The sequence below is a fragment of the Nannospalax galili genome, unplaced genomic scaffold (genome assembly GCF_000622305.1).
Source record: "Nannospalax galili isolate Female #2095 unplaced genomic scaffold, S.galili_v1.0 scaffold235, whole genome shotgun sequence".
NCBI lineage: Eukaryota > Metazoa > Chordata > Mammalia > Rodentia > Spalacidae > Nannospalax > Nannospalax galili.
Genome location: NW_008338118.1, coordinates 5651646 through 5663527, shown reverse-complemented (window position 1 = coordinate 5663527; position 11882 = coordinate 5651646). Strand labels below are relative to the sequence as shown.

Below are 11882 nucleotides of genomic sequence, written 5' to 3'. Positions count from 1 at the left end.
GAAAAATATGTTATAATTTTCTTTAAAGCTTGTCATGCCTAGAAACATTTCCTCTTTCTGACATGGAAACATTCTAATGCAAACTCTGGACCAGCCAGTATAAAGATTGCAGTTTTTTTCTCTGTATATAATGTCTTTTGTCTTTTTATCCCTAAATGCTGCCCATAATTTCTTCATTACAAACTGACCAGCAGTTTCTCTTAAAAATATCAGGCTAGTTTACCTATTACATTATTTTAAACTGGACTTAAAAGAGATCCTTCACCACAGTAGTGAAGCTGGCTGGGATACCACCAGCCCCATGCAGTGGTGTCGCCCCACGGTTCAGCTGTTGAGTTCTGCGGACTCTTCGATCTCATCTGGGTTTGGGGCCATTTTTTTATATTGTCTTTTGAAGAAGCCAAGCTGTAAAGGTGATGACACAAAATTGTTAACTGTCCTGTGAGTAGGATTATTACCTTGATTTGATCATTACCCAACAAACATGTCCATCCACACCACAATGTGCCCAATAAATATGATTAAAAGACTTACTTTACCACCCATGGCTTATTCCACAAGAGCCTTTGACTGCTTGCTGTCCACTGTCTGTAGCACCCCCCAGAGTCCCTGGAGGCTCAGGGGACTGGTGTGTAGTTTGCTGACTAGCTAGTATCTTATCATGCATTTGCTGAAGAAATTTATATCCAGAGAGCTAAGTTTCATTGCATAAAATTAAATATCTGACATTCTACTTATTTGAAACTAAACAAAATGTTCAGGGTACTGGATGAAGTTAAAAAAAGACTAAGTCCTTACTGGTTTTCAAAGACATGAGCAATTACCACAAACTTGCATTTCTGTTCTCTGTGAAGAGGTGCCATATTTAAGGTTGCTTTTTTTTTTTTGAGACAGTGAGACAGGGTCTTCCTGTAGCCCCAGCTGGCCTGGAACTCACTGTGTAGACCAGGCTAGCCTGGAACTCACAGGGATCTGCTTGCCTCTGCCTCCTGAGTGCTGGGATTAAAGGTCTATGCCACCATGCCTGGCAAGTTGCTATTTTATAAGGAAATTCAAAACAGCCATCTTTAGGGTAATGTATTTAAAAAATATTCTTATTTATTTATTTTGTATGTATGAGTGTTATGCCTGCATGCATGTAAGTGCACCCATGTTATGCAATGCCCAAGGAGGATAGAAGAGAGCATCGAATCCCTTGGAACTGGAGTTATGGATGGTTGTTAGCTGCCATGTGGGTGCTGGGATTTGAACCCAGATCTGCAAGAACAGCCAGTGCTCTTAACCGCTGAGCCATCTCTCCAACCCCAGGAGTAATGTATTTTAAACATAAAGTTCTCTTACCTTCCATAAACCTGCAATCATAGATAACAGCAGAAGGAGCCCGGCAATCACACTTCCAACTATCACTCCTACAGGGACTTCGGCTTTCTCATTGGGTTTCATGATCATAAGGGGAATCTGTAAATACATGTTTCCAATCAACTTAGCTGATGTTATTTATCACAGAGAGAGTGAAATGTCCTAATCTGATCCAATAACCTCATGAATACAGGCTCATAGGTTCAGAGAGGAGTCACAACTTGCTCTTGACAGTATTCACTCTTCAAGCACTGTGCAGAAAAGTTTGTAGCTACAGCCTGAAGAACTCAGGCAAGGAGCACACATTTTCTACTCTGTTCCTCAGCTGTATTAGCGTGTCATGGCTATGCCGCTCCCAATGGCATCGGATGCCTTAAGTGTTATGAAGTGGACACTTCATTCTCTGGTGTACATTTTCACCATCAAATGAAAACCAACAGTCCTGGGAAGGGACACCCAAGCACAACCTTGTCCAACTCCCTGCTGCTCAACAACTTTGTATGGAGCTTTAAAATACTGATTTCTTTTCACTGTCATTCAAGATTGATATACAACATTGGGAAGTAGAAAGACTGTCTCAGGGCTCAGGTTGGCATTTTTAGTGGTGAGGTTGTCTTTGAGCACATTGTGACTCTTGGTGCCTGCCTCTGGGTGACCTCCTTGGCAATGGGGTGGAACGGTGGCCCTAAGGCTGTTAACTCTGACACTTTATATGCTTTTGTTTTTAGCCTTCACAAAATATTCTTTTTTAAAGGTTTATTTACTTTTGTTTTATGTGTATGAGAGTATTGCCTGCATGTGTGTAAGTGCACCCATGTCATGTAATAGCCACAAAGGACAGAAGTGGGCGTTGGATTCCCCTGGAACTGGAGCAATGGATGGTTGTTAGCTGCCATGTGAGTGCTGGGATTCAAACCCTGTCTTCTGCAAGAACAGCCAGTGCTCTTAGCCACTGAACCATCTCTCCAGCCCCAGGAGTTGCTTTTTATGAGACTGGATAAGTAGGTAGCCACCCTTAGTGATTGTATTTCTCCTCATTTGCATTTAAAGTTAAAATAAGAGTTTTCATAAGCATTATGAATGAAGTTACTATAAACTCTTGTGGTTCACTGTTTTTCAGCAGAGACATGCCTAGACTGTGTTCCAGAGCTCACTGATCTGGGGCCCTTGGATCTTCCTGGACCCTTCAATTACAGCATTTTGTGCATCTGATTTTGAAGTGGACCTGAAACTCACATAAATGAAATCATCACTTGTCTTCCTATAAAGATATGCCAATGTATTGTTCGGCTTCCAAATATTCTTCAAAAAAATTATCCAAATTCTGGTTTCAAATATGGAATAACTTCACAGACACAAGTAAAGTTGGCCTCTGCTATTGCTCATAGAAAACCAAGAAAAATATCCAATGGATTCATGAAAATGAAAATTCAAATTTTCAGGTAACATATTTAAGGACTGCTTTCAAGAAAAAAAAGACTTTAGCAGGGAGATTTACATACTGCCTGAACACTACGTTTTTCTAAAGTGAGCTTGGAAAACAATCTATGGTGCTTTCTCCCTAGGCTAAGTTCACTGTAGTTCAAATATGAGGCCTGAATTTCTCTGGCTGTGTTTCTGATTTTTCCATGCCCAGCCTCTGCAGCAAGGGTATGGGGTTTCACTGAGGTTCCTAAACCAGAGGCAGAAAAGCAGCTTCTATTGTGTGCAATTATTTTCCCTAGGACAAGAGTGGGACATCAGTGCTGTGAGCTCAACTCAGGCATTGAGAGAGGCCCAGAGTTATGGGGCCCCTGGCTTTTTAACCCAGTCTGTAGGCTGGAACACTGGACAGAGGCCAACTGTTCAGCTGGCTTTGGGGGCAGAGTCATGAACTGGCTTCCAGTTTTTAAACAAAAGCTTGGGGAGGAAAATGCTCAGGGCTCTACCAGCAGATAAGCGGGGCATGGAAATCCAACTATATCTAAAAATGGCACATGCTAACCAGAGTTCAATGCTAAGGAGAGTTTCCCATGCCAGCCCTTGGAACAGACAAGCCTTTGTTTTCTGTGAAAGTACACTTCTCTGAAGAGCCATTTTTTATCAAGGGCTACATTTGTAGTCCTCTAGAATGAAAGGCTATGAATGAACATGTCATAGTATCAGTGTCTGGCTATAAAAAGGACTTTTTAAAAAGTTTAATAAATGCCTTATTTATCAGGCATACTTTGGTAATTATCTTTAAAAATGCTCTAAAATACAATTTGTGATTAAATCATCATGGCTTAGATTTAATGTTCTCAGATGTAGATATTTTCTTATGGCACAGAGGAAGAGGTGCTGCTATTTTAAGCATTTGAAAGGTCACCATAAGAAGACAGAGTCCTCTGTGCCTTTCTTGGGAACATCACTTCTAGGAAAGTCAGCTTTGCCAACATGAAAGGCAGAGGGGAGGGCACATGTGTCACTGGGCTTTCTGAGTCAAAGATACCCTTGCCACATTTTAATATAATAAATGCCAGACTCTCAGTATTTTGGTAGGAAACGTCCACACACACATAAATAGGAAGAATGATGATTCCACATTTTGAGGAACAGAAGACCTATCATAGGGACAAATGTGACACACTCACCGTGACAGTGTTGTCCTCGATCACATATATCTGAGGGTTATAGGTATCAATTTCTGCAGCTGCTGTTAACTGTACTGTCTGGAAAGTCGACTGGAACATAGAATAACAACAGTTTATCCCTCAGCAGAAAATATAGAAGAGCAGGTATAGTTAAGATTTATTTCCTGGTGGAAGGTCACAGGAACAAATGGCTGTCCTGAAGAGTCAACCATCTGCTTGCTTGACCCCGCTGTGTGCACCAGGCTGCTGAATAGCTTTTGAAATGTGCAGATGACTGGGCTGTGCCACTGCAAATTAAAAACAATCTGAGGATGGCATCTAGACAGGAACCAGCGAACACCTCCCTAAGTGATCCAAACTAAGAATGCTGGAAAACAACAGCTTAAGAAGATATGCTTTCATTGTGGTTTGGTTTTGTTTTGTTTATTTGGCAGCACTAGAGATTGAATCTAGGGCCTCATGTATGCAAGGCAAGTATGCTTGACCACTCACCTATATAGCCTTAAGACATGGAATTAAATAGAAAAGTTTGTCACAAAGATTATTTAAAACCCAATGAAGCTCCAGATCCAAGAGAAAATTGCAGAGTACCTTTATATCCTTATCTAACTAGGTTAGATAGTGGATTAGAAAACCAACATTTTAGTTTCCTTCTGGGTACACATATATACAATAATGCTGTCTAAAAGTACACTTGAACTTGACTATACATGTTAGCAGTGAACCTTTATTTTAATGTTTACAAAAACTTTATTGAGAATTTCATACATGCATATAAGCTGTTTGGATCAAATCCATGCCCACTCCCTCCCTTCCAACACCTCCCATACCTCCCCATCACTTTTATCTTTTTCTTTTTTTCTTCTTTATTTATTTTTATGGGGCTTTTGGGTACTCTAACATTTCCCCCCTCTGAAGAGGTAACCCTAAAATCTTTTAAGGATTAGATACAAACTCCCAAATACTTTTGACATTTTTGGTGTTTGGAACAAAGTATGTTGCTAACAGGCCAAGGACATTTTGACTTTTAGCCAAGAAACTGGCTACTCCTTTTGATGTATCACATTAGGAATAATTTCACATTTCATAATGTGTCTCTATCAATACTGACTATAGGGTTGATATGTAGAAAGGACATATATTTTATGCTGATGTATGAGTAACTTAATATGAAATAGGTTTACATGCACTCTTTAGTGTATCTAGAGAAAAAGAATCTGTTGTTCAATGGAAACATGACTAATGTGACTATCTCGCTGTTACTGTTTTCTTTATAACACAAATTGTGGGCCTGATAATTACTGTGTAATAGAATCTAGCACTCAGGAGTTTAGAGCTGTTTTCACGTGCTCTGGCTAATAGTACTCAGTTTTTCTGGTTACTAGGGTACAAGATTCAACATCTTCATGAAATAATTTGCTAAACTATATCCAGGAGCCAGAAAGAGAAAATATATTTCCAAAAAGTGAGCAATTTATTTCCTTTCCACTGGCTCAGTCTCTGGATACTCTTAATTTTCTTAAGATGGAAAAATTGCATCATAAGTTAACCCTGAACTCTGGTCTTTTATGTGTGTATTAAAGGGGATCATTAAGAGTATAGATAATGGTTTAATTTTAAACAAAAATAGCAGTTAAGTGAATACTAGTTTGCAGTCCCTGTAGACTGTGTAAATGAAATAATTGTTCTTATAACTCTGAGCAGGTTGGTCTTACATGTACCCAATAGCCTGAAAGGTTAGCTAGTAGTGAGAGATATCGCACACACATCTAGGGGAGCCAGTAGCCTGCTAGCATTCATCAAGGTTTTCCTTACAAATGGAGGCCAGTGAAATCTGGAAGCCTGAGCAAAATGCTCTGTGATGAGATTACTTGAAATGTTAAATTGCCTTGTATCAGGAAGAGGGCAGTGACAAAGGGCACTGCCATTAGTGAGCCCTAACACGGGAAAGGTGATCCATATCTCCTACTGGAACATTCACTCTGCCGTTGAAATAGCTGAAACTAACATGGGGTAGACATCTGTCCTCTCATGAAGGAGGAAGAGGCCTAGGACTTCATATATAGTAACTCTGAAGGGTGCTATGATGCTTTGAATGAGAAGTGTCCCCCAATAGCCTCAAGTATTTCAACACTTGGTCAGTTGATGGTGCTGTTTGGGAGGGTTGTGGACCCTTTAGGAGGCATGACCTTGCTGGAGGAAGCATGTCACTGTGGGCAGGCTTTGAGAGTTCATAACCTCATCTCACTTCCTGTGCTCTCTCTGCTTTCTGGGAGGGCTTGATGATGTGAGTGCTCAGCTTTCTGCTCTGGCTGCTCCTGCTGTGCTTTCCTTGCCATGATGGACGTTTATTCCTCTGGAACCATAGCTAAATAAACTCTTCCTTCATCAGGGGCCTTGAACATGGCATTTTATTACAGCAACAGAAAAGTAACTAATACAGGTGGCTTTTCACTTTAACTACCATAACCATTGTGAAAAATGATAAATTCTACACTGCTTAAGAATTTGGCTCCCGGAGGGGGGTGGGGACTGCTTCTTTTTAAACTCTCAAGAGGTACTTTTACAAAGCGTCATAGTTAAAATGGTATAGCTTTAAGCAAATTCAAAACCTAAATGCTTCTTAGAGAGCTGGAGCGATTACATTTTGATGTGCAAAAGTCAGTTTTCTTTCCTGCTTGGTAAAGTTTATTATGAAAGTATGTGTTCTTCAAATCTAAGAGGCCAGGAATCGATTGGTAAAACTGAGCACTATGCTGTGGCAGTTAGAAAAGGAAGCAGGTATTTCCAGCAGCGTGTGTGGGATCTCAAGACTTAGAGCTGTCCCAAAGATTTTTAAGCCAATGCAACTAACAATCAAAGGAATACAAGATTTTCAAAAGGAATCCAGACTCCTCAGCACCCCACTTCCCTAGCTCTGCAACTTTTTCCTGTCTTTCACTACAGTATTATGACTTTATTCACTCATATTGCTTATAGTTTGACTCCAGGGACAAGTTGGGAGGAAGATCTATACTCATATAGAATGGAGATTGTTGGAGATCATGAAATGCTGAAAACCTAGGGAGCAGAGTCTGACTTGGGGTTTGATTTTTTGAAAAAAACAATCCAGTGACAGCCATAGTCTCCCAGGGGACTCAGAGCCAGCATTGGGAAAAGGAATGGCAGTCAGACTGAATGAGGTCTGCCTATACTTACGTTTTTCATGCTAGACTGAAATCCTGGCTACCCAGTCCCTGCTGAAATAGACTCAGTCTGCTGTGCGGAGAAACAACACTGACTGCTGTTTGGGCATCAGAGTTTTCATGGAGATTAAAGGTTGTGTGCTCACTGGGCTCATTCATTAGGAAGGATGACCTGGAGAGCAGAGTAGTTGCCTGCTCTCATGGGGGGAGACCAGCCCTCATGCTGGCTTTGTCTTCTGACTGGGTTAAGATCAATTGGACACTGAAAACTCAAGGAAAGAGACAGGGACATGAGCATCTTGCTTCAAGTGTAGTGGAGGAGAATGTGAAGGGAAATGGGACAGGAGAGAGAGACTAAGAAGATGCTGTACATAGCTAGGATAGCAAAGGCAACCTGGATACCATTCACATAGATGTCATGGGCTGCTGTGGAGTTTAAGAAACAGACCTCTTTATGGACTCTGCAGATGATTCGGGGGCAAAGCCAGACTGGGTGAGTACTGGAAAGGGATGCAAACTTAGAACCATCAGGAGTATAATTGCTGTGGTTGTTTGGACACTTCTGACATTAGCTAGAATACTATTTCATTAAAAAGGTAAGAACTTTTTTTTTTTTTTTTTTTTTTTTGACAACAAGGTCTCATGCTTCCTTGTTCTTTCTTGATAAACCCAGTAAACAAAGCCGATACTTACAGCTGCAAAGGTTCCATTCCAAAGTCTGGTAGTGATGTTGATGAAGTACTCTCCTTTCATATGAAGGTCTTTCAGCCAGCAGGTGATGTTACCACAGGAGGCAGTTTGGCAGTTCTTTCATGTTGGAGTCGATAGGAGACACACACACACACATACACAGAGAGAGGGAGGGAGGGAGGGAGGGAGAGAGAGAGAGGAAAATAATAAAATTTTATAAGAGATAAAACTCAGTGCTGGAAGGCCCTTCATAAACAGGCAATATCGTGTTCTTTTAGTATTTATAACTCTTCTTCAAGGGATTTTGGTACCATGTCTCTAAAGTATAACAAGTACATAGCTTCTGCCCCAGCCTTTTCCTGTCTGTATGGACAGCCTCCGATAACAGAAATGCATGGAATGAAGGACACGACCTGTTTGTTGTTATTTGTGAGCACAAACATGAAACACAGTAGTTAACTCATGTTTATCAAGAATGTGCCAGGCAGGTAAATTACTGAGCATAAACTACATGTAGTACAATTTAGTCATTAAACCCAACGATGAAGATGGATTTCTTATATTAAAATATGATGACAGTAAAAGAATCCGTGATTGTCAGAGTTGGAGAAGGGAGGGAGGTATAAAGGGACAAACACAGAACACAAGGTTTTCAGGGCAGTAACCCTGATCTGTGTGACCTTATGATTAATGGACGCAGGCCATTATACACTTCTCAAAATTCATAGTGTACATTTTTCTGAATTCCAACCACAAGTCCTGTTGGAAATCATGGCTTTAGGGTGATGATGTGTTAATGTAGGTAATTAGTACCACTCTGTCGTGGGATTTTGTTGATGAAGTCATGAGTATGTGAGGATAGTAGGTATATGGGAAATTCCACATGATTTTGCTATGAACTGCTTTAAAAAATTAAAATCCTTTAGTAAACAGTCTGTGGTGCCAAGGAAATGGCTCAGTAGATGACAGTATTTGCTCTGTAAGCAGGAAGACCTGGGCTCAAATCCTTAGCACCCGTATGAAAAGCTGGATCTGGCTACATGGGCCCATAACCACAGAGTTGGGGGCCAGAGACAAGTGGATCTCAAGAGCTCTCCTGCCAGCCAGCCAGCTAAAATAATGAGCTTCCAATTCAGTTGGGAGATTCCATCTTGAGACAATATGGCAGAGAGTGATAGAAGGGGACACACAGATATCCTGCTCTGGCAAGTGCATGGGCGCATATACTTGCACTCACGTGTGCATCATACACCGTACAGATACATAAAGGCACACCATACCACACTATATGCACCATACTACACCATACATACACCAAACACACACACACACACACACACACACACACACACACACCTCACACACATGCACACATACACACATACACATACATACCACACCACACATACCTCACATATACACAAGACAAAAGCCAGAAAACAGTCTATGACATATTGGCTTTTGTAGAGGCCAAAGGATGGCAACATTGTCAGTTTATGTAACAGCATGTGTAATGTAAGTGCATATTACCGCACATGGTAAGAACCACTTTTGGTGGTGGTTCTTTGTCTTATCTTTCACAAAATAAGACAATTGCAATGAAAGAAAACCAGACGGTATTCCTGTATTACTGACAGGAAAAAGCTGTGGCTTGTTTGGGGTCCATTGTTTACTTAATGTTTACTTATCTGAGTACTTAATCTGCAAGCACCAGGTAAGCTGTTAGACTGTCTAACCTCTTTCCCAGAGCAGAGGGCACAGCTGGGGAACAGGAGACAGCAAGATAGGCAAAACCAGAAGACAGTAGCATACTTAGCCAAACAGAAGACAGGGTGGTTATGTGGAAGGGTTTCACTTCACCTCTGTTTTTTTAGACTAGAAATTATTATTTTTATATTATGTGTATGAGTGTATTGCCTACATATATGGAAGTGTGCCCATGTCACGCAGCACCCACAGAGGTCAGAGGAGGGCGTCGGATCCCCTGGAACTGAAGTTACAGATGATTTTTAGCTGCCACGTGGGTGCTGGGAATTGAACCGAGAGCCTCTGCAAGAGCAGTCAGTCCTCTTATTTGCTGAGCCATCTCTCCAGCCCAAGAGTTTCAACTCTTAAAGCATGTACCAGCTACCTCATGGCTCTTTGCAATGTTGCCCAAGTATACCATGCAGAAGCAGCCCAATTTCACATGGTTCTTTTTAAAAATTAATTTATGGAGCATTTGGTTCCACAAAGCATTTTAAAAAATATTTCATTTATCTTATTTTTTTATGTGTGTATTGCCTGCATGTAGGTAGGTGTACCTGTGCTGTGCAATGCCCGCATAGGTCAGAAGAGGATGTTGGATCCCCTGGAACTGGAGTTATGGACAGTTCTTAGCTGCCATGTGGGTGCTGGGAATTGAACTTGGATCCTCTGTGAGAGCAGCCAGTGCTTTTAACTGCTGATCCAGCTCTCCAGCCCCCCTTTAGCATTTTCAAACATGCCTTGTTTTATGTTGATTCTCCTTCCTCATTGTCTCCCTCCCTTTGACCACTCTGTACCCTTCCATCCCCAGTAGTCTCCTGTCCACCTTCATGTCACATCACACATGTCTTTTTGATGTCATGAACTTGATGCCTGAACTTGAATATGTGTTCACTATATCCTTGTTCACACCAGTCATTAAAAGCAAGAGGAGACAGTTATACAGTATCATCTGATTGAATAAAACAAGTGCCCTGATTGCAGATTCAGCAAATGCTAATCACTAAAGGAAACCACACGTGTTAACCTCTCCTCACCAATTCTTTCACGTGCCAGAGATTTTCACTCTTGAATGATACAGAAGACGGCATCTGTCCTATGTTCAGTGGATTCAATTCTGCTGCACAACTGATATCTCCAGCCTACAAAGAAGAGCGCCATATCAGATTTGGAAAACAGGGTGGTTTGTGAGGTTCCTTTCACATGCCAAGAAATCCTGCAGTACCCTGGGCCTCTTTTCACCAGTGCTCACTTGCCCAGTGTTTTGTTCTCACTCGGGTAAAGCCTGATGTACTCATCTGCTGATAGGACATGATGAGGCAGACCAGTTTCTTGTCTGGTTGTGAGCTTGAACCTTTAAGGGCTGTGCCAGCTCTCCAGCCCAAGCCAGCTTCTTATATACATGATTTCCATGTGGTTTGTCCCCCAAAGTTCACACATTACAAGTGTGGTGTCAGGTGGCAGTGTGGAGAAGAAATGGGATCTTTAAGAGTTGGGGCTCAGTAGAATGTCTACAGACTAAGTAGAGGTATGTATTCAGAAGGAATTTGCAGAGTTCCAGTCCCACTCTAGTTTCCTGCATGGCACTATCCTTTGCCTTCCCCTTCCCTTTCTCTCTTGTACCATGAAACCCTCGCCAGAACTGAAATGATGCTGGCATCATATCCTTGAATCTTCAGAACCATGAGTTAAATAAACCTTTTTTTCCTCCTATAAAGGTTACCTAGCCTCAGGCATTTTATTGTAGCAGTGCAAAGCGGACTAATACATAGCCAGTATGTGATGAGCTCAATTTATAGAAGAAGAAGAAGAAAAAAGAAGAAAACAAAACAAAAACATTGAGTGATTCAATTCAACTTTCTTGCCTCTGGCGTGTTTGGATTGTCTGATATACTGATATATTAATCTCAGGATTAATATTGCCATAAGGGCGGCAAAAAGCTCAACCAACACAGCATTGTTAAGACACCTGGACAGCACTGCTTTTGGCTCAAGCTGCATGGTAGAACAACCCGGGTTGCTTTGAAACAAAAATACCAGTGTTAGGACCTTATCTTCAGACTCTGATTTAGTTGCTTAGATGCCACTCTTTAAAAATTGATTGGGGTCATAAAAATGAGTAACTAGGGCTAGGTATTACTGGGTGAAAGTCCAAGCCAACTTCTTGAAGATCAGCTACTAATTACAGCTGTGTAGACCTACTATGTTTCCACAGTACACTGGACCTCTCCTCGGTTTTCTCTCTTAGCAGGGCTCTGACTAAGTCAAGTCCCACTTGGTCATAACTTTG

The 11882-nt window shown here is 41.3% G+C and overlaps 2 protein-coding genes across 2 annotated transcripts in view; one reads left to right on the top strand and one right to left on the bottom strand.

The window, feature by feature from the left end:
• The window catches only part of Mocs2 (molybdenum cofactor synthesis 2), a 30830-nt gene extending 27866 nt beyond the window's left edge, over window positions 1–2964 (top strand). Inside the window, exon 7 of the mRNA XM_029563459.1 lies at window positions 2480–2964. Coding sequence (XP_029419319.1) covers window positions 2480–2494 — 15 coding nt within the window. The 3' untranslated portion in view covers window positions 2495–2964. The remainder of the gene's footprint in view (window positions 1–2479) is intronic.
• Itga2 (integrin subunit alpha 2) overlaps window positions 7–11882 on the bottom strand; it is a 106268-nt gene continuing 94392 nt past the window's right edge. The window contains exons 26-30 of the mRNA XM_029563458.1: window positions 10630–10734; window positions 7850–7963; window positions 3972–4061; window positions 1342–1458; window positions 7–405 (exon numbers count right to left, since the gene is read on the bottom strand). Of these exons, the coding sequence (XP_029419318.1) occupies window positions 325–405; window positions 1342–1458; window positions 3972–4061; window positions 7850–7963; window positions 10630–10734 (507 nt within the window). The 3' untranslated portion in view covers window positions 7–324. The remainder of the gene's footprint in view (window positions 406–1341; window positions 1459–3971; window positions 4062–7849; window positions 7964–10629; window positions 10735–11882) is intronic.